General features: G+C 41.4%; 1 protein-coding gene across 1 annotated transcript; it reads right to left on the bottom strand.

Annotated features, from left to right (window-relative positions):
• Nucleotides 1-26,978, bottom strand: LOC136632687 (toll-like receptor 13). The gene is made up of 3 exons (XM_066607733.1): nt 26,822-26,978; nt 17,239-19,957; nt 1-444 (listed from the first exon to the last, which is right to left on the bottom strand). Exons 2-3 carry the CDS (start codon nt 19,935-19,937, stop codon nt 282-284), a joined length of 2,862 nt encoding a protein of 953 aa, XP_066463830.1. The 5' UTR covers nt 19,938-19,957; nt 26,822-26,978; the 3' UTR covers nt 1-281.

Here is a 26,978-nt window from a genome sequence, read left to right as displayed (position 1 = left end):
TTGAAAATAATATTTTTATTCAATGATATAAAGCAAAAATCTTGAAAATGTTAAGAAATCCAAACTTTTGATAGCATAACGTTAGATCATACAGTGATTATTATAACTGAATTATGAAGATCAAATTTGGCTTCAAAGTTTTGATAAATACATGTGTAGATATATTATATACCATAAATTCCAAATACATTCCATTCCTCAGACTACCTGTGATATAGAAACAAGTTCTGATCCTGGAAATGCAATACATTAGTACAGACTCGTTCTTTGGATCCATGTTGTCAGTTAGCCACAGCAAGCTGCATTGTGTCCTCTTCATTTGTACCAGCATCTAATGCTTTCCGAAGCTTGAACCAGAAGAATTCATTGCCCTCGGGGTCTTCAGGCCAGTTAATGTATGTATTCTGCTTTATCAGCTTCCTTAATTTGTGATAGGCAGAAAGTCTAAAAAGAAATGGAACAACATAATGAGCTGTGAGGATCTCTGGCTGTGAGAATAAAAGCCTATCATAACACAAAAGACCTTCTCATCACACGGGCCTCTATGGCTTTTTTTTACTAATGGGATTTCTAAAAGCTAAATCATCATGAAACAGGACCTGGCAGAATCTGAACCAGAAGATAAAGCAGATGAAATCTTGGTCGCACATACTTTTGAGCTTCACGAGTTCATCAGAGGACAGGAAACATATTTTTGGAGAGATTATTGTTCTACTATAAATAACTCAATGACTTTTCAACAGTATACAAATGTGTGGGACATCTCTTCCCTTTAGGAATGCATACAGATGTGCGGCCCCTGCGAAGGAGATCTATGTAGATTATTTTAGTGAGACATTTTAGGGATGAGGATTGGACCAAGATCTCCATCTTCATGATAATGTGTTCTTCAACATGAATCCTCTGCAATCAGTCACCAAAGCATAAATTACACGGGTATCACCAGATGTTCCTTCTTGCTGTTCATCAGGGGAGTATCTATAAGGGATGCAGGGGTAGCAGTTGCTACCAGGCCCTGTAGCCTTAGGGGGCCCAAAGGCCCCTCCATCACATAAGAAGACAGCAGTATTATAATCAGCACATGGTAGGTCGGGCCCAGTTACAGATTTTGCATCGGGGCCCAAGAGCTTCTAGTTATGTCTCTGCTGTTCATCATAGGTATGCAGCAGAACATCAATTGTCAAGTCGATACATCCCAACTTTAACACACCAACGAAAAACCTTGTCAACATGTCAACATGTCTATAGGGTCACTTTATTAAATCCCAACAATGCACAAAATGGTGATGTTTCGGTTGTTACCAACTTTCTTCATGCTTAAGAACGGTTGGTAACGAAATTACGCTGTTTTTTGTACGACGTTGGGATTTAATAAAGTGATCATATGGACATGCTGACATCGTAAGGCAATCTGCAATCAAATCCAACACAGTCTATGTGACCTATAGGGGCATATGAACATCATAGAGAGGGGTGAACCTCCTCTGTAAGAAGAGTATCTGTCAGATTGTAGTGGCTGATAAAACAGCAGAGACCACTATTCTTGTAGGGAAATCACTTTCTATTTCTCTCTCCTAGGTCTAAGAGCTTATTTGTCTATGTCCACCTCAGGCTTTTACTGCATACTATGGTCTCTGGTGCGTCTGGCAAATTTAGTCATATTTTTATACTTTGAGTATTGTACAGTGGTTGTTTCTGTGTTATAGGGGATGGTTGTATGGGGTCTATTTGCTTATTTTTGAGTCTGCACCCCCTTGCTCTTTTGGAGAATTCACTGGAGCAGAGAAGTCTATACTGTGAAGAGTGATTAGATTTAAACATAGACACTTAAAATAATCCTTATTTAATGATATTTAAAACATACGCGGCTCAGACTGACACATATACATAAAAACATCATCCCCACCACTTTTAGGATGACGAGAGTCTCCTCCATACTCATAAATTATACTAATTTAGGGTAACTTTAATGCTCCCCTTACCTCATTTTGGATAATCTTTACCCTGCCCAATCACAACCATTAAATCGGTCCAAATCATACAATCATCAAGAAATGTGGAACTTTGATACTAAGCAATTTGCCAGTTACCTTCGTTCAATGCCTCCCTATTAAAGAACAGGCTTAACACTCAGTACTCCCATTGGTCAGGGATTATCTGGCAGAATATCCGACCAATCCTTTATATTCAAAGCAATGCAGCTCCCATCATACATATCTATAAGGTTATGGAAGTTTAACCTCAAGTGGTTTGAAGTAAAGAGGTCACTGAAACATGGCAGATTGAAGGAGTATTCACGATCCACTAATGTTGCCTAATCAAATCCAGTTGGATAATGGTATTATTTTATAGTAGCAGTGTAGGGGTTCATAGTGCATTACCAATGGAACCTATATCTGAGTATAATTAAAATAGGCCTTTACCTGAGGCAGAGAGTCAGTTCTCTCCCATAGCCTTGTGTCTTAATATCTTGGTTAATGTACAGTGGCTTGTTGGCACCCTATTCCCCTGCAATGCCAAATCCCTTATCTTTGCCCCTGTACATGGTAAGGAAAAATGGTTTGGTATGGCAAGGACAGAGACTCCGATCTGTAATATCAATGTAATGTATACTCCCTCTGGTGACTTTATTCTGCATCTAATAGTTAAAGGGATTTTCCAACACTAAGCTACTGATGACTTATCCTCAGAAAATGTAATCAACAGCTGATCGTTTGGGGTCCCCTGCCAATCTGCTGATTGAAGAGGCTGTGGCACTCGAGTGAGCATTGCAGCCTTTTTTCAGGCCAGTGACATCACATTCATTGGTCACATGGTCTGAGACCAGCTCAGTTGCATTCAGGTGAATGGGACTAAGCTGCAGTACAAGACTTAGCCGCTAGAATTATAGGTAGAGTTGGAAGGGACCTCCAGGGTCATCGGGTCCAACCCCCTGCTCAATGCAGGATCACTACATCATCCCAGACAGATATCTTTTCAGTCTCTGTTTGAACACTTCCATTGAAGAACTCACCACCTCCCGTAGTAACCTGTTCCACTCATTGATCACCCTCACTGTCAGAAAGTTTTTTATAATATCATATCTGTGTCTCCTCTCTTTCATTCGGTCCCTCACGCTGTGCTGTGGTGCTCCGGCAGTCTTACATGTAGTCCTCAGCGCTGAAAGACCATTCTCTTCCTGGTAACGGGGCTTGAATACCCCGCCTCCACCAAGACATGAAATGGATCACGAGCACCGTGACTAAGCTAATCGATGCTGGCGCTCGATTAACCAATCACAGCCATTCAATGATGTAATTCACTGAATGGCTGTGATTGGTTCATCGCGCCGGCTCTGAGCCACTGCGCTCGTGATCCAATCACAGCAATCTCTTGCTGGAGGCGGGGTATTCAAGCCCCATTACCAGGATGAGAATGCTCTTTCAGCACTAAGGACTACATTAAAGACTGTCAGTGCGCCGCAGTCCAGCGTGACGGACTCGAACACCACCTGCTAGGTATTGTTTTTTTTTCATGGAGTGTAGCTAGGGCTTATTTTCAGGGTGGGGCTTTATATTACAATTTAAGATCGTATATCAGGAATATCTCTGTACAGTGCAGCATTGGGGAAAGGAAGTCAACATTAATTATCTATACCTCCCTACTACTGCTTAGTTCCTTCTAAGCTGCGAACTCCAGAGAGGAAAGCGTTAAAACAACATACTAATGAGCTTTAATGAGCCCAATAACAGCTCTGCCTGATACAGATTTTGGTATTTTTTACTTTTTCAATTTCAGAGCGCACAGCTTAGAGGAAACGCTGCTTCCTGCAAATCTGCAGTACCTTCCAGTTGACCATAATCACAACTTTCCCTGTCTTGACAGCATATATCCAACTTTTTACATAAAATACTGAATCAAATCATAGAAAACTATATATCTCTGAGCTCAACATCTCCCCCTCTATTCTGCATAGGGCAACAGAAGAGAACTGACAGATCTACTGAAATTTACCGTCATTATTGATATAACAACTCACATATTGGTCGAAAACTTGTAGAACTTACAGAGATGCCAGGCAAGTCCAAAACTCAAGAGAAAGGAAGTAGAGAAAGGATATGATTTGACGTTACAACTTCTTTTATGTTTGAGGGATTCTATCCTAGAACTTTATTGGTCATCATTTCCACTCCCCATTTTCTTACAAGCAACATAAACACTAAATGTACTTAAATGTAATCCTATTGAATCTATTTGGCTCTCATTACACTGCTTAGTTGAAAAGATCTTCAAGACATGGATTACCTGCCTGCACAATTTACATACAGACCTGGGGTATCCAAGGGGAATCCAGTCAAAATGATCTGGTATATCACAGATACATGTGAGAAGATCAGAAATCTGTGAGAAAATCAGCTGCCAAAAACCGAAACAATTCATCACATATTACAGTATAGCATGCTGTGGATTAGAAAATCCCTTACCCTAAACACCCTAAAATCTGCACAGGTTTTTTGTCACTGATTGCAAATTGGGTTTTGGAAAACCCCATTCACTTACATTGTGCCATACTTAGTGTAAATTGGCTTTAGGATGTCCCATATTTTCAGACATCTCTGGGCAACGTCAAGAGCCAAAGGGGTATCTCCATCATAAGCAGCCTCATCATACTTGTTGATAGACCTTATGACTATAACTTTTCCCCAACTTAGGTGCTCAGTAGTATGTAAAGTTTCGAGGCCCTACTCACCAAGTGGCCAGTTGTATCCCTGGTTAATGGTATAATATCATTTGTGTAGGCATTAATGCAGGGTATTCACTAAACTTCTATTAGCTCATACTCTGTTTCTACTTCTCAGGAAAATGGATGGCCAGTTTATCAAACAAAAAATATGGTGAGAATTTGGGATTTCTAATATAATATTCAAATTAGCAATATTTCATGCAATTTGTGATATCTATTGTATAGTTGATATGTTCAACATATTTCTAATATTCTATTTGCGACTTACAAGTGACAGGCAATATATACATATATAGTCATGTTTATAATGTTGTTGAGCATTATATGAGCTTTAATGAATTACAAATGAGTTTGCACCTACCTAATGCAATTTCTACAATACAGGTCTGCAAACATTCATCGATGTTGAAGCCTTGCACCTTTGTTCCATATAGGTTCAACTCAACATATCTACACTGAATGGTGACATTATTAAAGAGCCATCTAGTAACACGTTGAGGTACCTTGGCCTTCAGAGCCATAGCAATTTGTCATGGTGTCCATTAACAGGGGTCAGAGGGTGCAGGATGTGCCAAGAAAACATCTCCCACACCATGGCTCCACTTCCATGATACTGAACTGTTGACATCTGACAGGAAGGGTTCATTGATTCATGCTGCTTGTGCCAAATTCTGACCCTCCCGTCAGCCTGGTGCAACAAAAATCTGGATTCGTCAGACCAGGAGATGCTTTTCTATTGCTCAGTGATCCAGTGTTTGCACTCTTATCACCCCACTGGAGTTTTACCTTTTTGTTTCTTTTAAACAGAAATGGCAGTCGAACCGGTTGTCTGCTGTTATAGCCTATCCATTGTAAGTAACGAAAAGTTGTGGTTTTGGGCACATTAGTTAGACCACCAGCGCTATATTTGGCTGCAATTTGCTTAACTGTGAACTGCTTGTTTGTCAGAATGATTATTGACATCCTCCTCTGACTCCTTTCATTGACAGATTGTTTGCAGCCACATTTGCTGAATGTTTTTCCTTGATCACACCATTCTCTGTATCCTCTTGCCACCATCGCACAAGACAACCCCACAAGGTTGATAGTTTTTGAAATAGTGGCCCCGACTAATCTAGCTAGCACTGTTGACCAGGCCTCATTTGAAGTTGCTCAGATGGCTCAATTTTCCCATTCTAATATGGATTTAGCCTGAAACTGATCCACTGAAAACTTGGTTCCACCTTGATTTTATGTTGTACTCTGGGGTCATGTATCTAATTTCAATAAAGGGAAGCTCCAATCGTGAAATGACAGGCACACAAGTCCCAGTCCTCAATTGGGCTCACAACACATGTCCACCAGTTTCATACAAAGTCAATTAACATGTCTGCCTGTTTAGAGTGTAGGAGAAATTAAAGGGGTTTCCCGGCATTAAACTATTGATGATCTATCCCCAATAGTTGATTGGTGGGAGTCGGCACTTGGAATCCTTGCCAATCAGCTGATTGAAATTATAGAGGCGCTCAGGTGAGCGCTGCTGACACTTCAGTCCATACCAGACACAGCGCTGTACATCCTATAGCAGCTGTACCTGGTATTGCAGCTCAATCCCATTTACTTAAATGGGATTGATCTGTTCTCAGGCCATCTGGCCAATGAATCATCACAGTTCCGAGAAGAGACTATGTCATCAACTGTTTAGTGCTGGAAAACCCCTTTTAATGATAAAAAAAATACTATTAAGTTAGATCCTTTTTTTTAACTATGGCAACCATGTTCCTCTCTTGACATTTTACTATGTATACTGCTTTTGGAAATGCAGTGGGTGTCTGTTGGTATGAAAGAGTGCTTTTACTTGTCAGGGGCTTTACTGCTGTGGTTGACCTACAGTGTAGTCCCCGTTTGTCCTTCCCGTCTGCCTCTCTATATATATCTGGTTGTCAAATATAACTGGAGAAATGTTGCCACCAGGAGGAAATTAAAAGTTATTGCAATTTCATAGTAGTTTTGCAAGATAAATTGCTTTACTACAGCAGAAGTGAAAAATGTGTAATGTTGGAAGCCCAAATATCGTCCCAATCGGGCCAATCACAAGAACGGAGGGTCTGAGCGCAGTATTCGGCTATTTCCTTCAGGCTCGATGATAGTGAATGGATTGGTGGTGTACATGTTTAACCACTGCTTCATTCACATAGGCAACTCAGGGCTCCTATTTTCAGGATCAGTAGAGTTCCTACTGGTTAGACCCCCAGAAATCATACACCTGTGGACAGGCGCTAAATGCTATTAGTGGGTCAAGCCCTTTAAGTCCTTAACACCATCTACCGTACATGTACAGCACATGTGCACAGGTTTGTATGAAGCTGGCATCCAAATCCAGGCTATTAACCCATTAGATGCCGCAGTCAGTGCTGCATTTAAATGGCTCGACAGAGTGGAGGCCCCCTCTATCAACGGAAGACTCCCTGTGACAATATTGTGTTGTGCGGCTCAGTTCCCATGGCAGACTGAAGCCATGTATAGACCCCAGGCTTAGCATGGATTACATTCTGTCAAGTCCTGCTGTAGCAAGGCTTAATAGGATGCCATTAAATGTACTATATACTGCAATACTAAAGGTCTACAGTGCAGAGTGGGCCACGTAAAAGTAGCCCAGCATCACACTCTTATGAAAGCTTGTAAGCCTTTTTTTCTCTTATAAAAGCTGTCTGAAACTCTTTGTTGACCATAACAACTAATTACAGCACAGCTTTCATTATACTGCTGAGGTAAAAATGAAAGCTGTGCTGGGATTGGTTGCTACTGGCAACAAAGACAGATTTTTGTTCAGATAGCTTTCATAAGAGTGTGGTGCTGGACTACTTTTCATGGCCCAACCTGTACATTGAATAAGCAATCAAACAATTGCTAGATCAGGTCCCATAGAGGGGGCAAAAAAAAGTTAAAATAAATACTAAAAGTATTACTTTAGGGGGGGACTATAACTTTGCAGGGAAAGAGTATCAATACTTTATAGGGACACAGAGGGAGCACTAACTGTGTGTGGGGGTATGGATGAGGCACTATAACTTGGCATACAGTTTCAGAACGTTGCAATGCAGCTTTGAATATTTTGCAGGTTTTACTACTCAATTAACTGACTATAGAATCTTAGTAACAGTGTTAGGGCTGGTCAGCGCTGGTGGAATCAAGTTCAGTTTCTTTACTATGCAATAGCTTTATACTTGCACGGTCTCTTTGGATATCAATATTATCTCGGTTTTCTGGCCTTACAGAATGAAGTTTAGTCTCTTTAACGAAGCAATGCATTATTTGTGCAACAATATTGTCTCAATATGTCAACTCAAATTGGAACATGTATCAGTTTCTCAATATATTCAAGAGTTTTCGGTACTGTAAAATCCCAGCCTTTTTGTATATTTGTAATCTCTTAAGTATTTATCAGGCCTGGTGTGACTCGATGGACACTCAACAGTTTTGAATAGTTTCCACTCACAGTTTCTTAATGGTAGACTTCCAATCTCACAGCAATACAGTGGTTTCATGAGTAGACCTGCCACAGCTACATTGGTCTGGCAATCCAGGCACCTTATTTTCTGGTCAGGAGGCTCCAGGGAATCTCAGCAGAACACTATCTCTGGTTGCACCCAACCTTTTCACACAAGCTTCCAGGGCTTTCTTTTCTAGCTCACAACTGAGGCCACATCCAACTTTGTACCACCCTCACTTGCTGCTCATTCCACCACCATAGCAACACAACAAGCTAAACAAGTACCACCCTGCAGGTTGAGACATGCCCTACCATTCATCTATTTCCCACCCAGCACTGAACCCCATGATGCACAACTTACAATTTAGCTACCATGACTCACACAATGTCCAACAGGACCACAACAGAGGCGGTTGCACAAATACAGTTACATAACACACAACAACAACACACAATAATTTTAACCAGCAGTAGTTATGACATTTTCCAATAAACCACAACACTTGCATAATAAACATTAAGTCCATGCAATATTGACTACCACTTCAGTGTCTCTCCTAATACCCTGTTTCCCTGAAAATACGTCATACCCCGGAAATAAACCCTACTCTGATTTTTCATGATTTTGAGGAGACTTGAAGTATAAGCCCTACCCTGAAAATAAGCCCTAGCTGCATAACATTTAAAAATAAACAAAAAACAATACATTACCTAGCAGGCTTGGTCCATGCCCCTTCCGCTGCTCTCTGGAGTCCTCCTGCAGTCCTTAGTCGCCCACGGAAGATTGCTTCCTGGTTACGGGATTCATGAATCCCGCCTCCAGGAAGCGATGGCTCCGATTGGTTCTCGAGCACTGCTCAGCCAATCAATGCAGCGCTCGATAAACCAATGTGATGGCTGTGATTGGTACATCCAGCACTGCATTGATTGGCTGAGCAGCACTTGAGAACCAATCACAGCCATCACTTTGTGGAGGTGGGATTTATAAATTTCAACAATAAATGCGGCGGCTCGGCCAATTCATAAATCCCGCCTCCACAAAGCAATAGCTGTGATTGGTTTTGGGAAACTGCTGCGTTAATTGATGCACACTCTGGATGAACCAATCACAGCAATGGCATTGGTTCATCAAGCGCTGCATTAATTGGCTGAGCAGTGTTCAAGAACTAATCAGAGCCATCGGTTCCTGGAGGCAGGATTTATGAATCCTGTACCCAGTAAGCGATCTTCTGTGGGCGGCCGAGAACTGCAGGAAGCATGCTGGAGCTCTATAGAGCAGTGGGAGGGACATAGACCGAGCCTGCAAGGTAATTATAATAAGACCTAGTGCCTCTTTTGGGGCAAAATTTAATGTAAGACAGGTTCTTATTGTGGGGAAACACAGTAACTGTATGTAATCCTGATATCATAGCATTTCTTCATATAACTATTAGCATGTATATTTTATTCAGCAGTCATTATAGCATTCCCTATAATAAACCTCACCATTACTCCTCCCACTAGATCTATGCACATGGTTTTCTTACGCAAACAATTATATCTCACTTTCCTAATCAAACCCTAGCTTGGCATAACTTTTCTCAGTGAACACTAGCAAACCGAGTCACATCTTTAAGCCCTGGAGAAGTATAACATTATTTGACTAAGTCCACTCAATGCACCAAACATCGGCTTCCAGGATGGACAGCGAAGGAACAAAGAGCCAAGTAATTATAAAAAGCCATACTTCTTGGCCCCTGTCCTATAAGCCTATAAATGTAGTTTATGGTGCTCACACGACATAAGTGTTAAACTGCTGGTTATGAGGGACTGGGATACTTGAGCACTAACTTGTTTAGTTTACCAGACACTAGACTACTAATCGGAGACTAGGACATTATAATGTTTGCTTTAAAGAACTGCGCCATTAAAGGGATATTCCCATCAGCTTTTCAGGGCTGAGATTGGAATCTGTTCTGACCACCTGTCGGAATGAGTCGAGCGTTTCAGCCTAGCGCTGTTTCCGTAGCTCTCATTGAAGTGAATAGGAGCTCAGAGCCAGCTACATGCCTGGGTCGAGTAGAAGCCAGCTGCAATAATGTGATACATTTCACAGTAGTGACACAAGAACATATTGGTGCAGGTGCAGTTTTCAGAGTTTGCACTTTAGGATCCTTGAAGTCTCTAAAAGCAGATGACTTCATCCGAGAGGTGATTCTCTTTGTGTTCAGTTTTTCTAGCTAATGATTTCTGCATCTGTCTGTAATGGTTTCCTTTTTCAACAGTAAAAATAGAAGCCGGAACTTCTCTTTTAATGCCTTCAACTATTTTTTCAAGTTCGTAAACCTTTGGAGATTTTACTTTACTGCAGTGCATAAGCAAAGTAATGCCCCATACTATAATATGCTCGCTGAAATACAAAAAGGTAGAAGCATTGCAGGTCAAGCGTAAGGCCTCATGTCCACGGGGAAAATCGGGCCCGCTACGGATTCTACATGTAGAATCTGCAGCGGGTCCCTCCTGCCCCGCGGACATGAGCGCCGAAAATAAGAATTTAAAAGTATTTACCATCCGGCGCGGGCGGAGAAGATCAGCTGTTCCTCACGGCCGGATCTTCATTTTCGGCCGGCGGATGAATTCCTGACGCCGGCGGCACGTCGCCGGCACGTCGCCGACGTGCCGCGCGCATGCGCCGGGCACATCCGCCGAGCCGAAGCAAGGAAGATGCGGCCGTGAGGAACAGCTGATCTTCCCCGCCCGCGCCGGATGGTAAATACTTTTAATTCCTATTTTAGGTCTCCCGCGGATCCGGACGGCTTCCATAGGCTTCAATAGAAGCCCGCGGGAGCCGTCCCCGCGGGAGACCCGCACGAAAATGGAGCATGGTCCGGATTTTTCCATGCTCCATTTTTTTTTAAATCCCTTTTATTGACGATCCGCGGGTATTTATCTACCCGCGGGTGGTCAATGCATCCCTATGGGATGCGGATCCGCATGCGGGAGATCCGCTGCGGATCTTAAATCATATTTTGCCCGTGGACATGAGCCCTAAAAGGTTTGGTAAGGTGTTAGCCAGTAGAGCAAAATCTGATTGTTCCCAACAATAGAAACCAAGTAATCTTGTAGACATGATACCTTTTAATGGCTAACAAAAAGACATGATGTTAGAGCAAGCTTTTGAACCTACTCAGAGTTCTTCCTAAGGCCTAAACAGAATAGGTCAGAAGAGGTGTATATATATATATATATATATATATATATATATATATATGTATATATATATATATATATACACTACCGTTCAAAAGTTTGGGGTCACCCAAACAATTTTGTGTTTTCCATGAAAAGTCACACTTATTCACCACCATGCGTTGTGAAATGAATAGAAAATAGAGTCAAGACATTGACAAGGTTAGAAATAATGATTTGTATTTGAAATAACATTGTTTTTACATCAAACTTTGCTTTCGTCAAAGAATCCTCCTTTTGCAGCAATTACAGCATTGCACACCTTTGACATTCTAGCTGTTAATTTGTTGAGGTAAGCTTGTGAAACTGCACCCCACGCTTCTAGAAGCATCTCCCACAAGTTGGATTGGTTGGATGGGCACTTCTGGCGTACCATACGGTCAAGCTGCTCCCACAACAGCTCAATGGGGTTCAGATCTGGTGACTGCGCTGGCCACTCCATTAGCGATAGAATACCAGCTGCCTGCTTCTGCTGTAAAAAGTTCTTGCACAATTTGGAGGTGTGTTTAGGGTCATTGTCCTGTTGTAGGATGAAATTGGTTCCAATCAAGCGCTGTCCACTGGGTATGGCATGGCGTTGCAAAATGGAGTGATAGCCTTCCTTATTCAGAATCCCTTTTACCCTGTACAAATCTCCCACCTTACCAGCACCAAAGCAACCCCAGACCATCACATTACCTCCACCATGCTTAACAGATGGCGTCAGGCATTCTTCCAGCATCTTTTCATTTGTTCTGCGTCTCACAAACGTTCTTCTTTGTGATCCAAACACCTCAAACTTGGATTCATCCGTCCACAACACTTTTTTCCAGTCTTCCTCTGTCCAATGTCTGTGTTCTTTTGCCCATCTTAATCTTTTTCTTTTATTGGCCAGTCTCAGATATGGCTTTTTCTTTGCCACTCTGCCCTGAAGCCCAAAATCCCGCAGCCGCCTCTTCACTGTAGATGTTGACACTGGTGTTTTGCGGGTACTATTTAATGAAGATGCCAGTTGGGTACCTGTGAGGCGTCTGTTTCTCAAACTAGAGACTCTAATGTGCTTATCTTCTTGCTTAGTTGTGCAACGCGGCCTCCCACTTCTTTTTCTACTCTGGTTAGAGCCTGTTTGTGCTGTCCTCTGAAGGGAGTAGTACACACCGTTGTAGGAAATCTTCAATTTCTTAGCAATTTCTCGCATGGAATAGCCTTCATTTCTAAGAACAAGAATAGACTGTCGAGTTTCAGATGACAGTTCTCTTTTTCTGGCCATTTTGAGCGTTTAATTGACCCCACAAATGTGATGCTCCAGAAACTCAATCTGCTCACAGGAAGGTCAGTTTTGTAGCTTCTGTAACGAGCTAGACTGTTTTCAGATGTGTGAACATGATTGCACAAGGGTTTTCTAATCATCAATTAGCCTTCTGAGCCAATGAGCAAACACATTGTACCATTAGAACACTGGAGTGATAGTTGCTGGAAATGGGCCTCTATACACCTTTGTAGATATTGCACAAAAAACCAGACATTTGCAGCTAGAATAGTCATTTACCACATTAGCAATGTATAGAGTGCATTTGTTTAAAGTTAGGACTAGTTTAAAGTTATCTTCATTGAAAAGTACAGTGCTTTTCCTTCAAAAATAAGGACATTTCAATGTGACCCCAAACTTTTGAACGGTAGTGTATATATATATGCACACGTATAAAAATGCACAGACATGATGTGATTACTTTACACTTAAAACAATACCAGAACAGAATGAGTAGAGGAGTAAATACTTAATTAGTCCATTGACAAGGGATGTGAAAGTTTTAGGCTGGCTGCCCATGGGCATTTCCACGGGATTTCCATCCTGTGGGAAACCTATCTAACAGTAAAGATCAATAATGCTCTTTTCAGACTACAGTTTCCTCTCTGCCCGGCTCTCCATCACAGAGTTCCGTATCACATGCTGAAAACATTAGTATCTATTTCACAAGGTTACTGTAAGACTTTTTAGCTGGATAAAAAAGTGACAGCGACAGAAACCTTAGGGGCCTTGTGAGAGTGTTAAGGCAGCAGTATGCAGTTCTAAGCCCTCACTCACGACCTGAAGGTTGCAAGTTTAATCCCTGCATGGTTCAGGTCGCTGAAACAAAGTCCGTAAAATGAGTACCCAGCTTGTTGGGGTGTAATAAATAAATTACCTGAAAGCGCTGCGGAGCAAGTTAGCGCTATACAAAAATCTAATTAAAAAAAAAACAAAAACAGAGACCAAAGTGGTCTCCACACATTAAACCCTATAGTTCCATCCACATCTCTTGAATGTCATTTTTGGAATAAAAAACAGAAAGGACCAAAATCATAGGTAACGAGTGAAAAAAATCACGCTCATCTGAAGCATTGGTTTCATTCAGATAAGTGATTTTAGCCACGTAAAAATGTCATGGCGGAAAAAATGGGACATTGGCAACCGGATTTTATACGCAGCCGGAAAATATAGAATTTGCTGATATACTCTGAATAGACCCCTTAGGAAGTTTTATATGTGCGGGGTCCAGGAATTGGTAATGCATAACCCTATAAAAGGTATGATAGTGCTGAAAGGCAGCCTAGTCCTGTCCTAATCTGATATCCAGGTAGTGACACTGAAGAATAAAGCCTAGATTCTTACACACAAGCAGCATTTTTCTCTTTTTTGCACTCACCTGATAAGGATTGCCAGGGTGAACTGTATGGCAGTGCTGCCTTTGGATGAAAGAATCAGAACGGATTTGGAAGCAGGTGCCGGACGGAGTGAGGTGGTGAGCATTTTTTCTGGCTTCATTTGTGGAAGAAATAGAATAGGAGGGCAGCTTCACATGCCCATATGAGCAAATACGATCGCCTCAGCACAATGTAATCGCGCATAATCGCGGTTGCTGAGGTTGATTTGCGCGCATGTCTGCACATAGTTCTGTGCTTTGCACACATATATTTTTGAGCAAGTATGTATTATGTGAAGGAGCCACAATATCGAGGGAAAAAGAAAGTTCACTGGTCTGTTGCCTAAATGACATGACTGTTTATTTCTGTTGATTCCCTTAAGTAATATACATGTTTCTGGAAACCAAACAAGCAGGGGGGCTGCTAGGGTCTCAAAAGATCAGGAATACAAGTCCTAAGACATATGTCCACTACCCCCCAGGAAAACACACTATACATAGACCAATATTACCATTCATACAAGCACCGAATAATACAGCCACGCCATAATTGCTGTTACCACCATAATTGCAGGAAAGTGAGTGAACCCTTTTGAATTAGCTGAATATTTACATTTATTGCTAATAAAATGTGGTCTGAGTATTATCCAAATCAGAATTATACACAAGCACATTCCAACATAACTAATAACACACAGACGGCTCGACAGTTAAAGGAGTTGTCTTCGCGGCAGCAAGTGGGGTTATACACTTCTATATGGCCATATTAATGCACTTTGTAATATACATCGTGCATTAAATATGAGCCATACAGAAGTTATTCACTTACCTGCTCCGTTGCTGGCGTCCCCGTCTCCATGGCTCCGTCTAATTTCGGGGTCTTCTTGCTTTTTTAGACGCGCTTGCGCAGAAGGGTCTTCTCCCTTCTGGACGGTCCGGGCACGAGCGGTGTTCTGGCTCCGCCCCCTTCTATGCGTCATCGCGTAGCTCTGCCCCATCATGTGTGCCGATTATAGCCAATCAGGAGGCTGGAATTGGCAATGGAACGCACAGAGCCCATGGTGCACCATGGGAGAAGACCCGCGGTGCACCATGGGAGAAAACCGCAGTGCATCCCTGGGAAAGGATCGGCGGCCATCTTGGGAGAAGAATTTTATAAGTTCATCTTTCATCACATCGGTGAGTAGCAAGCGGTTTAAAAACCGCTTTAAAATGCTATTTTATACCAGGGGGGTGACAGGGGGAATGGGCTAATGTAAAATTTTGATGTTTGCCGCGAGACAACCCCTATAATGTCTTCTATTGAACACATTGAGTAAACATCCACAGTGTAAAGAGAAAAAGTAAGTGAACCTCTGTGTTAATAACTTCTCCAAGAGCTAACTGACAGATGGTGTTTCAGCTAAGAAAATGAGTTTCACATGGGCTTTGCCCATTAAATTAACGTACACAAATCCTGCTAACTGACAAATCTGTTCTTTTCAAGAAACGTTGATTACTGTGAACCATGCCTAAATGCAAACAACTTTCAGAAGACTTCAAGAGAAGTATTATAGAGCTACATGAAGCTTTAAAAAGCTACAAAAACACTGCTAAAGACCTGGGTTAGACAAATTATCCATAAATAGAGAAAAGTCAGGAAAGTTGTTACTCTTCCTAGGACTGAGGGCCTTTTAAGATGTCTGCAAGAGCACAATGGGCAATCCTGAAAGCTGAGAAAGAACCCAAAGTTAACAGCAAAAAAGACATTCAGAAGACTGTACACTATTGAAAAAATACTGAACAAGAATAGTATTCATGTAAGGACACCATGAAAAAAGCCCTGCTGTCCAAAAAACATTTTGTCTCCTTTCAAGTTTGCCCAAGACCAACTACATATTCCACAGTGCTTTTGGGGAAATGTTCTCTGGACCGAAGAGACAAAAGTGAATCTTGTTAGTACATATGGACAGCGCCATGTTTGGAAGAAAAATAACACTGAGCACAACAGTAAAACATCATCTCAACTGTGAAGTATGGTGAATGAAGAATCATCATGGTTTGGGGCTGTTTTGCTGTCTCAGGGCCTGGACACTTTGTGATCATCAACAATGAATTCTAAGGTATGTCAAAATATTTTAATGGGAGAATATAAGAGCTGCAATCTATGACCTCAAGGTGAAGAGACATTCGGAGATGTACAAAGACAATAACCCAAAGCACACAAGTAAATCAACTAAAGAATGTTCAAATCAGAGTTTGGACCTTAACCCTATTCAAATGCTGCAGCATTGATCTGAAGAGGGCTGTGCACTCAAGGCATCCCAGAAATATTGATGACCTAAAATACATTTTCCGCTGAAAATTGGTCTATAGATCGTCTTCAGCGGTGTGCAAATCTTATTTGCAGCTACAGGACATGTGTGTTGGAGTGATCTCTACAGGGTTTTATTTATTTTTTTCTCCAAGCTTTCAGGATGTTTACTCAATGTACTCAATAAAACACACGAGTGATACAACTTATTAGTTTAGTTAGATTGTGTTTATATTTATGGATTAGATAACAATCAGACTACATTTTATTAGTAATCAATGCCTAATTCCAGATAATTCCAATGTACTTTTCTTGCAACTGTAAATAGTGACCAAATAATATTACCATACTGTTACTCAATGAAAATCACTCTCCAAAGACCAATATTACCACCATAAATTGACCAGATAGTAGTAGATATCAGTTATACACTAGTACTCTGTGGACCATATAAGTAAATACAGTACAGTTAAAGAGTAACTGCACTTTTTTCACACTTGACATGTCGGAGCAACATATCAAAAGTTTTAATCAGTGGGGTTCTCGCTGCTGAGATCCTGCTAATTGCTGAGAAGAGGGGGACGCAGCGCTAACCCAAGCACAGTGTCCTAACGGATGTCTTCATTGATTGCCTCTTAGCAGCTGAAGATGGATATACAGAGGTCTATATAAGATGGCTTTTGGATATTTAGCATTACGGCCAAGCAGCTTTGAGTTACTCCTTTGGTTCAAGTGGTTCCTGTTTGAATTAATAGATAACATTCTAGTCTAGGTCTTTAGGCACCAAAACACCTTCCTATGAATTTTTAAGATGTAAAGTCAAACATCATAATCTATAATATCATATAATTATTCTTACCTGAAGTCTGGGATTTCTTCCAAAAACACCACAAGTAATACATCCTCCTTCTCATAAAAGACTCTTGAACATGCAATTTCAACTTCCATTTTACACCACTGACTTTCCAAATATTTTCTGCTGACTATACACAGAGTTTTACGGCTGTTGTTAATGGCATCCTGGATATTATCAATGTGGTAGGATCCTGGAATGAAATCTCTAGATTTGAAGCAGAGTTTATATTTGCGTTGTCCTTGGCTTTCCAAATGGAGCAATAGTTCGTTTATGACCCAGTCTTCATCATCTGAACAGTAGGAGATGTATGCATCATATGTGTAGAGTCTCTTCTCTTTGCGTATTCTCCATCGAAGCCCTACTCGCATCATATGGTAGAAGTAAAGTATGGACCACTTTAGCTTGACTATTACAAGACTTGTGATAATGAAGAGTAATGTTGAAACAAAAGATACAATGAAAAATATAACAGATTTTTCATTCACACAAAAACTTAAATCCCTGCTTACAAAATTGATTTGAGCAACTTGGCCAAAACAATTGTAAGATTGTATATATGGTATCTGCACCCGAGTGTTAAATTCAGACCAATTTTGGAACCAGTAATTTTCACAAGAACATAAAAGAGGATTCATAAACAAATCCAAATTTCTTAGGTTTGACAAAGGTTTCATAAGGTTTTCACTAATGTTCTTAAGTTTGTTGTGTTTCAGAGAGAGGTTTTCTAACAAGTTAAATTGAAAAAACATATTTTCCGGAAGATCAGTAATTTCATTTCCATCAAGGTGAAGATATTTTGTATGATTACATTTTCGGATTAATTCCAACATGGAAGGTAAATCAGCTCCTTGGAAAGTCTCAGACATATCGAAGTCTGTCAGATTGTGTAAAAATGAAAAAGAAACATCTTTGAAAAGGGAGCTAGAAATACCTCGAATATTCAGCTTTTTAAGGGATTGTAGACCCTCAAAAAGTACTTCTGAAACATTATTCCTATAGCGTTGTGTTTGATAGCTCATATCTAAAGATTCAAGATGCTTAAGCTTCCTAAATGGAGTTTTAGTTACACGTTCATCCAAACCCAATGCGTTTCTACTAATATTCAGATTTATGAGATTTTTCAAATTATTGAAAGTCTTCTCAGTAATATTATAAATCTCATTACCATCCAATCTTAGTGTCTTCAATGATGAGAGCTCCACGAGACTATTACTTTGTATTGCGTGTATTTTGTTTCTCGACAATAACAGTGTTTCAAGTTTGTAGAGGCGGTAAAAAGCTTTCCTTTTAATTATTAATATACCGTTATCCTGAATGTCCAAGAACGTTAGATTCCTTAAATAATAGAAGCTGTAACTGTTAATTACTCCTATGTTGCAACTTCTCAGAATAAGGGTTTTGAGATTGCGTAAGCCTTCAAATGATTTCTTATTGATGCGAGTTAAAAAATTTTTGGATAGGTCCAAGTACTGAAGACCAATCAGAGGACTGAATAATCCGTCTTTTAAGTTTTTAAGTTGGTTTCTTTCTAGGATCAAGGTATGCAGAGCTTTAAGACCAATCCATGCGGTATTCTGGATTTCTTCTATCTTACACTTATTAAGATACAGAACTTTAATGTACCTAAACATCTGAAGGTCCTTCATTGTCAATTTTCTAAGAGGACTTGTTGTAAGAATGAGTGATGTTAGATTGGTGCACTCACCAATTTTCCCAATATTAAAATGCGAAATCTTTGAGTGCATGATGTACAAAACCTGTAATTTTGGTAAAGACTGGAAAACCTGACATGGGATAGACAATTTATCATCAAGTAGAGGTCTCATGCTGGACCAGTGGAGTTCTGTCAAATAAGAGAGCTGAATTCCCAGAAGGGAAGACATATTTAATGGGTTTTCATCAAAGTTGATCAGAGCTAATTTTGGTACACTCAAAAAGGAGCTAACATTGATAGCACTCATGTTATTATGCTTGACCAAGAGATCAGTCAGATTGGGCATGTAGAGATAACTAAGGTCTAAGATACTAATTGAATTATAGCTCAGGTCTAAAATGTTCAGTGACTTAAGAGCTATCAAGCTCTGGTTAATAGATAAATTGGTGACAAAATTAGAGCTCAGGTTCAGTCTAGATATTGCAGCTAAATCCTTTATGGCTTCTGCCACAGCTGTAAAATCGCTAATACGATTGAAGGACAAGTCAAGTTCTTGTAATGGCTTGAGAGGTTTCATGCTTTCTATTGTCCTGATTCTATTATAATCAATGCGGAGAATCCTCAGATCTGTCAAATTACTCATGTCCCAGTTGTCCAAACTTTCTATTAAATTATGGCCGATGTCTAGAAAACGAAGTTTCTTTAAATTCTGGAATGCCCCTGACTGAATGTCTCTGATCTGATTGTTGTTCAGCTGAAGCTCTAGAAGATTAGGCAAATGGAAAAAAGTCTTGTGTTCCACTAGGACTATGTTATTTTGTGATACGTTCAGCCATTGTGTTTTATTGGGTAGAGGGTGAACAGCTTTCGTCAAATTCACAATCCCTTGTCCTATACAGTTTGTGTATTGTGAGTTCTCAAAGTCCAAAAAACACTTTGCATATCCAAAGGCAGATAAAGGGGGTGCGATCTGTAGTAGTAGTAATAAGAAGGTCATTGGTTTGGCTGCACAGTAATAATCCATGTCAGAACATGTTCTTTTCTTCATACAAAAGAATTAGTTGTGACCTGAAAAAAAAAACGTACACGGTTGTTTGATTCATACATATAACAGTCAGACATCATAGGAAAGCAGAAGTATGTAAGTCAAGTATGAATACTTCCATGAATGGAGATCTGAATACACATATATATAAGATTTTATATTCTCGTATGCTATATTTGTATTTACTACATATTTTATTTTCCCTGGAGGTACACTTTATCGAGAACACTAAGAACGGCCAGCGGACGTGATGATTTTGCAAATCATGCTGAACAATTGGTAGTTGGAAAATCATGGCCATGGAATTGACATTTCTATCAGTAGAATCCTTCGCAGCTGGAGGGGAAGAAGCTCCATCCTCCTTGTGTGAGGAGCATCATTGTTGTCAACAATAACTCTCCTGACAGCCAAGCCCCAGGTAGTAATATCCTGCGCAAATGTGAATGTTACTATGACAGAAATGTACATTTAACGATTATGTCGTTGAGAACAATGATTCTTACTGTGGTATGATTGATGCAGATCAACGGCAAGCTATTACCCTGGTCAAACATAGTTATGATGACTATGATAAAGCTAAATATTTAACCAGTGTACCAGTGCTTTAAGACTTACATCATAAATCCTCAGACTGAAACCATCCATTCAGTTTCAAAATTTAAGTAACCCCTTTTTTTTTGCTGTTTTTCCTTCCCACTTTCAAAAAAACTCATAACTCTCATTTTTTCATCAACATAGCTGTCTGGGAGCTTGCTTTTTTAGAGACAAATAATATTTTTTAATGGCACTATTAGGGTGGCTTCACATGAGCGTGTTTTTGTGCGTGCATACTCGCACAAAAACACGCTTCTATTAGAACCAATGCATACCCTATGGTGTGTTCACATGTCCGTGTTTTACAGGTGTGCGCCTGTAAAGATAGGACATGTGTGCACCATAGGGAATGCACGCAATGTGTTCAATGGAGCCGCTGCTGCTGCCAACGGCTCGATTGAAGACAATGGTCTGCCAGCACCCCTGAATTCATGAATGGGTGAGTGCTGCCTCTGTTTGGCTGAGCTCAGGGACCAATCAGAGGCAGCTCTCAGCTGTCATTCAATAGCTGAGAGCTGCCTCTGATTGGTCAGAGTGCTCAGCCAATCAGAGGCAGCCCATTCAGCAGGCGGGGATTTTAAATACCCGCCTGCTGAATACTCCTCAGAGCAGTGCAAAAGAAGAGCCGGCTGAACGCGGCTGAGCCCCGGCAGGTGAAGAAAGGTGAGTATTTTTTTTTTTTAATCACCATTTTTTTTTTAGGGAAGGGCTTATATTTAAAGCCCTTCCCTGAAAAGCAATTATAGGATGCCAGTAGCTGGATCCCCTACCGTAGCAGTCATCCGTCACAGATATGGCAGGTGCAGCAGAGAATTCTTTTTCCACGCCGGGATGAAGTAAACATCTGCCGCATGCGGCAGATGTGTTTTTCATCCCCGCGGGGACACGGCAGCGGCGGACAGGTAAGCATTTTTTTAAATTTTTAAATTTTTTTTTTAAGTAAACTTCTTGCTTTTTAGGGAAGGGCTTATATGTTAAGCTCTTCCCTGAAAAAGAATTCAGGGGTGCCGGAAGACCATTGCCTTCAATGGAGCTGCCGGCAGCAGCCGCGGCTCCATTGAAGACAATGCACGGACCTTCATACACGCATGTTTTTGTGTGAAGCCACCCTTAAATGTACCATATAATGTACTGAAAATCATATACAATGTACTTTTAAACATTTCTAAGAGGAGTGAAACAGAAAAGAAAACGCAATTCTGTCATATTTAGGTGAATATTGTTTTCACGGTGTACACAATGGGGCTAAAATAACGTAACTTTATTCTCTTGCACAGTAGGATTTCAACAATAAATTGATTTAGACGCTTTTTTTTGCTGTCTACCATCTTTCCCCGAAAATTAGATCCTATGTTATATAATTTTTTCTCCCAAAAAAGCGCTCAGTCTTATTTTCAGGGATGTCTTATTATTTTTATCTAGCAGGCTCAGTCCAGGTCCCGTGCTTCTTCCAGTGCTCAGGCTGCCCACAGTAGGTCCCTTCCTGGTTACTGGGATTCATAAATCCCGCCTCCAGGAAGCAATTGCTCTGATTGGTTTTGGGGCGCAGCTCAGCCAACAAATGCAGCGCTCGAGGAACCAATGCGATGGCTATGGTTCATCAAACGCTGCATTGATTGGCTGAGCAGCGGTCGAAGAACCAATCACAGCCATCCCGGAAGCGGGATTTATGAATTGGCTGAGCCGCGGCATTTATTGGTCAATTCATAAATCTCGCTGCTCAGCCAATCAATGCAGCACATGAACCAATCACAGCCGCCGCATTAGTTCATCGAGCGCTGCATTGACTACTGATCATCGCTCGAGAACGAATCGAAACCATCACATTCTAGAGGTGGGATTTATGAATCCAGTAACCGAAAAGTGATCTTCTGTGGGCTTTCGAGGACTGCAAGAAACATGCTGGAGCTCCGGAGAGGATCGGGAGAGACCTGGACTGAGCCTGCTAAGTAATGTATTCCCTTTTTTTAATTTAAAGCAGCTGGGGCTTATTTTTGAGGTGGGGCTTATATTTCAAGCCACCCCGAAAAAACCCAAAAAATGAGGGCAGGGCTTATTTTCAGGGTACATCTTATTTTCAGGGAAACGGTACTTTAAAAAAATAAAGTTTCTCTAAAATATTTTTTTTTGTCACCATTTTCTGACCACTATAACTTTATTATCCTTCTGTCAAAAGAGCTGTGTGGGGGCTTGTTTTGCAGGACGACCTGTGGTTTCTAATGTTACTATTTTGGAGTGCATTAGAGTTTTTGATTGATTAAAATGTTTTCTTGGAGACAGGGTGACTAAAAAAGCGCAACGTACACCGTGCGGTATAAATGATGCTTTATTTAGATGGATTGCATTTTTATAGATGTGGCGGTATCAAATATGCCTATTTTTTGTTTTGATTTTTATTATAAATATGGGTAAGGTTTTTTTTTAATTTTCAAATATCAATTTTTACAATAAAAAACTTTTTTTCTCACTAAATTTTGCTAAAAGGGACTTGAACTTGCAATCATTTGATTGCTCATACAGTCTAATGCAATACCATAATATAGCATTATTACTGTATTCTGAGAGGCAATCTATCAAGTCGATCCACACAAACCCCGCACCCGGACGGCGTACATGTATGCCTTTAAGCAGAGGTGTATGTTGATGCTTCTGGGCACTAATGCAAAATCTGTAATGGACCCCCAATTATAACTCTTTATACATAGTACTGGGATCCCTATATGGAGAAGAGAGGCCTTATGCGCCCCCTAGGACTCCTAGGCCTGGGTGCAACCGCATCCCCTGCATCCTCTATAGTTACGCCCCCGCCTTTAAGGATGTATGCAGATGAGTGTGTGCTGGTGCGTACATAGGTGCTCACAAAACCAGTGCGCCCACGTACTTGCACAAACACGCGTGAATGCAGGTCCGTGCAGCATTGCTTTCAATGTTTGCACACCTGCAAAACATGGACATGTGAACACAACATAGGGAACCAATGGTTCTAATAGACGCATGGTTATGTGCGCACTCATGTACGCACGTAAACACACTCGCCTGAATACACCCTGAGGATTAAGAGGGTAAAAAACACTCATAAAATGAAAGCGGTTTCGCAGATGGTGATCCATATTCTAGACACAAGGTGTGAGGGAAGGGGGAAACCTGTTAGGCCATATCATAAGCGCCGAAGGAGGGAGGGTACTGGTCGGCTTTGCAATGCCCCTAAGTTAAAAAAAAAATTAATTTACATATAGGCTGGTTGAGATGTTGCCTATCTGTATGCAGTGCAGTGCGTGTACTCACTGTGCCCTGGTCGCTCAAGGAATGGGAGACCAGGGGCAAACTCCTGGCTTATGGCTCACCAGGGAAATTATCTCTTGGGCCAGCCCAAGCCTGGTAGTGTATGCGCTGAGCTACTCTAGCTGGTTTTGACATTTAGTCCTGGGAACTCTGTTTTGTTTCCGTAGAATCTGACTCATATTTGAAGCATATTCAGAGTCCAACTAGCAGCACAAAAGTGATCGCACTCTGGGTCAGGCTGGGTCATGAGGAGCCAGAAAAGGAACTCAAACCAGACAAGTTCCAATTAGTAAGTCTTCCAACTAGGCAGGTAACTGGCAGCATAAGCGGATGTAGAAGACAAAAGTTTATTGCCCCATCACCATGCCAGCAACCTCATTTTTGAAGCATGTCCTTCATGCAAAAACAGCTCTTGCTGAAAATATACTGTATATATTTTTTTAACTGACATCAGCATAAAACACAGAAAATTGTGGAAGTATATAGTACATATTGTGACACTCGGGGATTAGTCAGTCTAGGATCACCGTCTTCTCATCATTAGACAGTTGGCATCACTCTCAGAAAACTTACTTGACAACTGAAACTTTCTTATACTTGGCATCTGCCAGTTTTATTGCATAATCACAAAAGTTTACAGCACTTCACACTTGACAGTAAACTGGTACACGAACAAACACCTGACCGCCTGGCCTTTAACTATACATTCTCTGCGGCCCTATTTTGCAGGCCTAGTGCCTCAACCTATCACAGTTCAACATAATCACGGTCCCTTACCAACACTATTGTTGCAGTACAGAATGCATCACTTCCATACAATAGGGGGCCAGAATCCCAGGAGCTCAGACCCTATGGAGGAGCCTCAGGAAGAGCCACAAACTGCGGGGCACACCTCCGTTTACATAACCTTTTCAGATGCCTTCTAATTAACACACATAAGCACTTTTTTTCTGCCAGACAGACTTTTAGGCCTTAGTCAGACGGGAGATTTTTCGCGCGATTTGCGCATGCGCATGCGTCCGGCGATTTTAAAAAACAATTGCTTTGCAATGGTATCGTACACATGAGCGCTTTTTATGCACTCGTCCGATAAATTATAGAACAAAAAATCGCAGATCGCACCTATCTGCGATCTGCGATTCCTGTTCTCTTCTCTATATGCGCTCAATGTGGCCGGCGGCAGCAGCGCCGACCCCATTGAGAACATATAGAAGACAAATCATTCTTCTCTGCCACAGCTGTAACAGCTGTGACAGAGAAGAACGATGTTTGCCCATTGAATTCAATGGAGCGGCAATACAGCCGCTCCATTGAAAGCAATGGGCTGCCGGTGTGTGCGGGGTGAATTGTCGGGAAGGGGTTAAATATATAAACCCTTCTCTGCAATTCATTCTAAAATGTGTTAAAATTAAAAAAAATTGTATACTCACCTTTCCGCTGCAGCCGGAGTCCAGCCGCGGCCACTGTCAGTTCTCCTGAACTGCTTCTTGGCACTATTCAGCCGGCGGGGCTTTAAAATCCCCGCCTGCTGAATGATCTGCCTCTGATTGGTCACAGCCCTGACCAATCAGAGGCTGAAAACACTCACACACCCATTCATGAATTCATGAATGGGTGAGTGACTGCTGCCTCTCAGCGCTGAGCCAATCAGGGGCAGGTCTGACTCACATCCATTCATGAATTCATGAATGGGTGTAAGTGAGGCATGCCTCTGATTGGCTCAGCGCTGAGCCAATCAGGGGGCAGGTCTGACTCACACCCCCTTCACACCCACTGCAGGACGGCCACGCGGAGCTCCGGCTGCCGGGAGAAGGTGAGTATACAATTTTTTTTTATTTTAACACATTTTAGGATGGATTGCAGGGAAGGGCTTATATATTTAAGCCCTTACCGACAATTCATCCCGGGCTCGCCCGCAGCGCATTGCTTTCAATGGAGACGGCTGTATTGCCGTCTCCATTGAATGCAATGCGCTGGACAGCTCCGGCCCGTTTCTAATGAAACGCGGCTAGGAGCAGATTTTCGGGCGATTTTCGGGCGACTTGCGTGCACCGGTCACGCGATTTGCGGATGCGCATCTGTCATGCGATCCGCAAATCGCGCGAAAAATCGCCCGTCTGACTAAGGCCTTACTGAGCTCTCTAGTGGCCATCTTTGACATTGTTCTACCACAATATATATAGTCCAAGAGTTTTATAAAAACATTCCTTGACAGAAACATTACTAATTTAAGAATAAATGTATATATATATACACGATAATATATTTGTATAATATATGTACAGAAAGGAGGAGAGACAGAGAATTGGAACGGATAGTTTCCATGGAATAAATGTATATGGTAATGGGTTAAAGGGTGTTTTTCTCAGTACAGGTTATCAATATCCAATTGTTAGGGGTTTGCTGCCCAGTACCTTCAATGATCGGCTGTTTGAAGAAGCCACAGTGTCTGGGTCTCTTCTCAGAACAGTGAGATCACTTTCATTTGTCACATGGCCTTTCAGCAGCTCAGTCACATTCAAGTGATTGAGCTGCTATACCAGACTCAGCCACTGTGATGTATACAGTGCTGTGCTGGTATGCAGTACTCACCTGCTAGCTATGGGTTCTGTAAACAGTTGATATGAGGATATCCCAGGTGACTGTTCCCCACCAATTGGGTATTGATGACCTGAGGACAGGTCATCAAAATCATACCTCTGTAAACTACTTTATCCTGACTTTAGAATTGATCATTGTGCTTGTGTTGCATTTATGTTATGGACTTTGATGCTATGATTAGATTACAGTTGGTGGAGGTAAATGGGCTGCTTCTCATGGGCCAGTGCAGTGTGCTTGCCCCGTAGGCTAAAATTTGACAGCCTTTGACAACTTCATCATATATGTAAATGCTGATGCCCTATTATTAGGATGGGGTGGGTTTGACCCCCCTTCCAATTCTCCCACAGTCAGCAGAATGAAGCAGCCCCATAGCTCAGCCCTATTCAATTGAATACGGATAACTGACTTACCATAAACAGCAGACTCTTCTTCACTTCTCATTTTCTGAGTCTTGAAGTTGGTGGAGACCGATGTGTAAATGCGTTAATATATCAACTGCATGTTCCACAGTAGTGTGCTTTGTAATGAAGCTCCCGTCCAAGTGGGATTCAGTGAGAATAGCACGTG

The sequence above is a fragment of the Eleutherodactylus coqui genome, chromosome 6 (genome assembly GCF_035609145.1).
Source record: "Eleutherodactylus coqui strain aEleCoq1 chromosome 6, aEleCoq1.hap1, whole genome shotgun sequence".
In the NCBI taxonomy this organism is placed as follows: domain Eukaryota; kingdom Metazoa; phylum Chordata; class Amphibia; order Anura; family Eleutherodactylidae; genus Eleutherodactylus; species Eleutherodactylus coqui.
The sequence above is the reverse complement of the archived record's forward strand: the minus strand, read 5'-3'. Positions and strand labels throughout refer to the sequence as shown.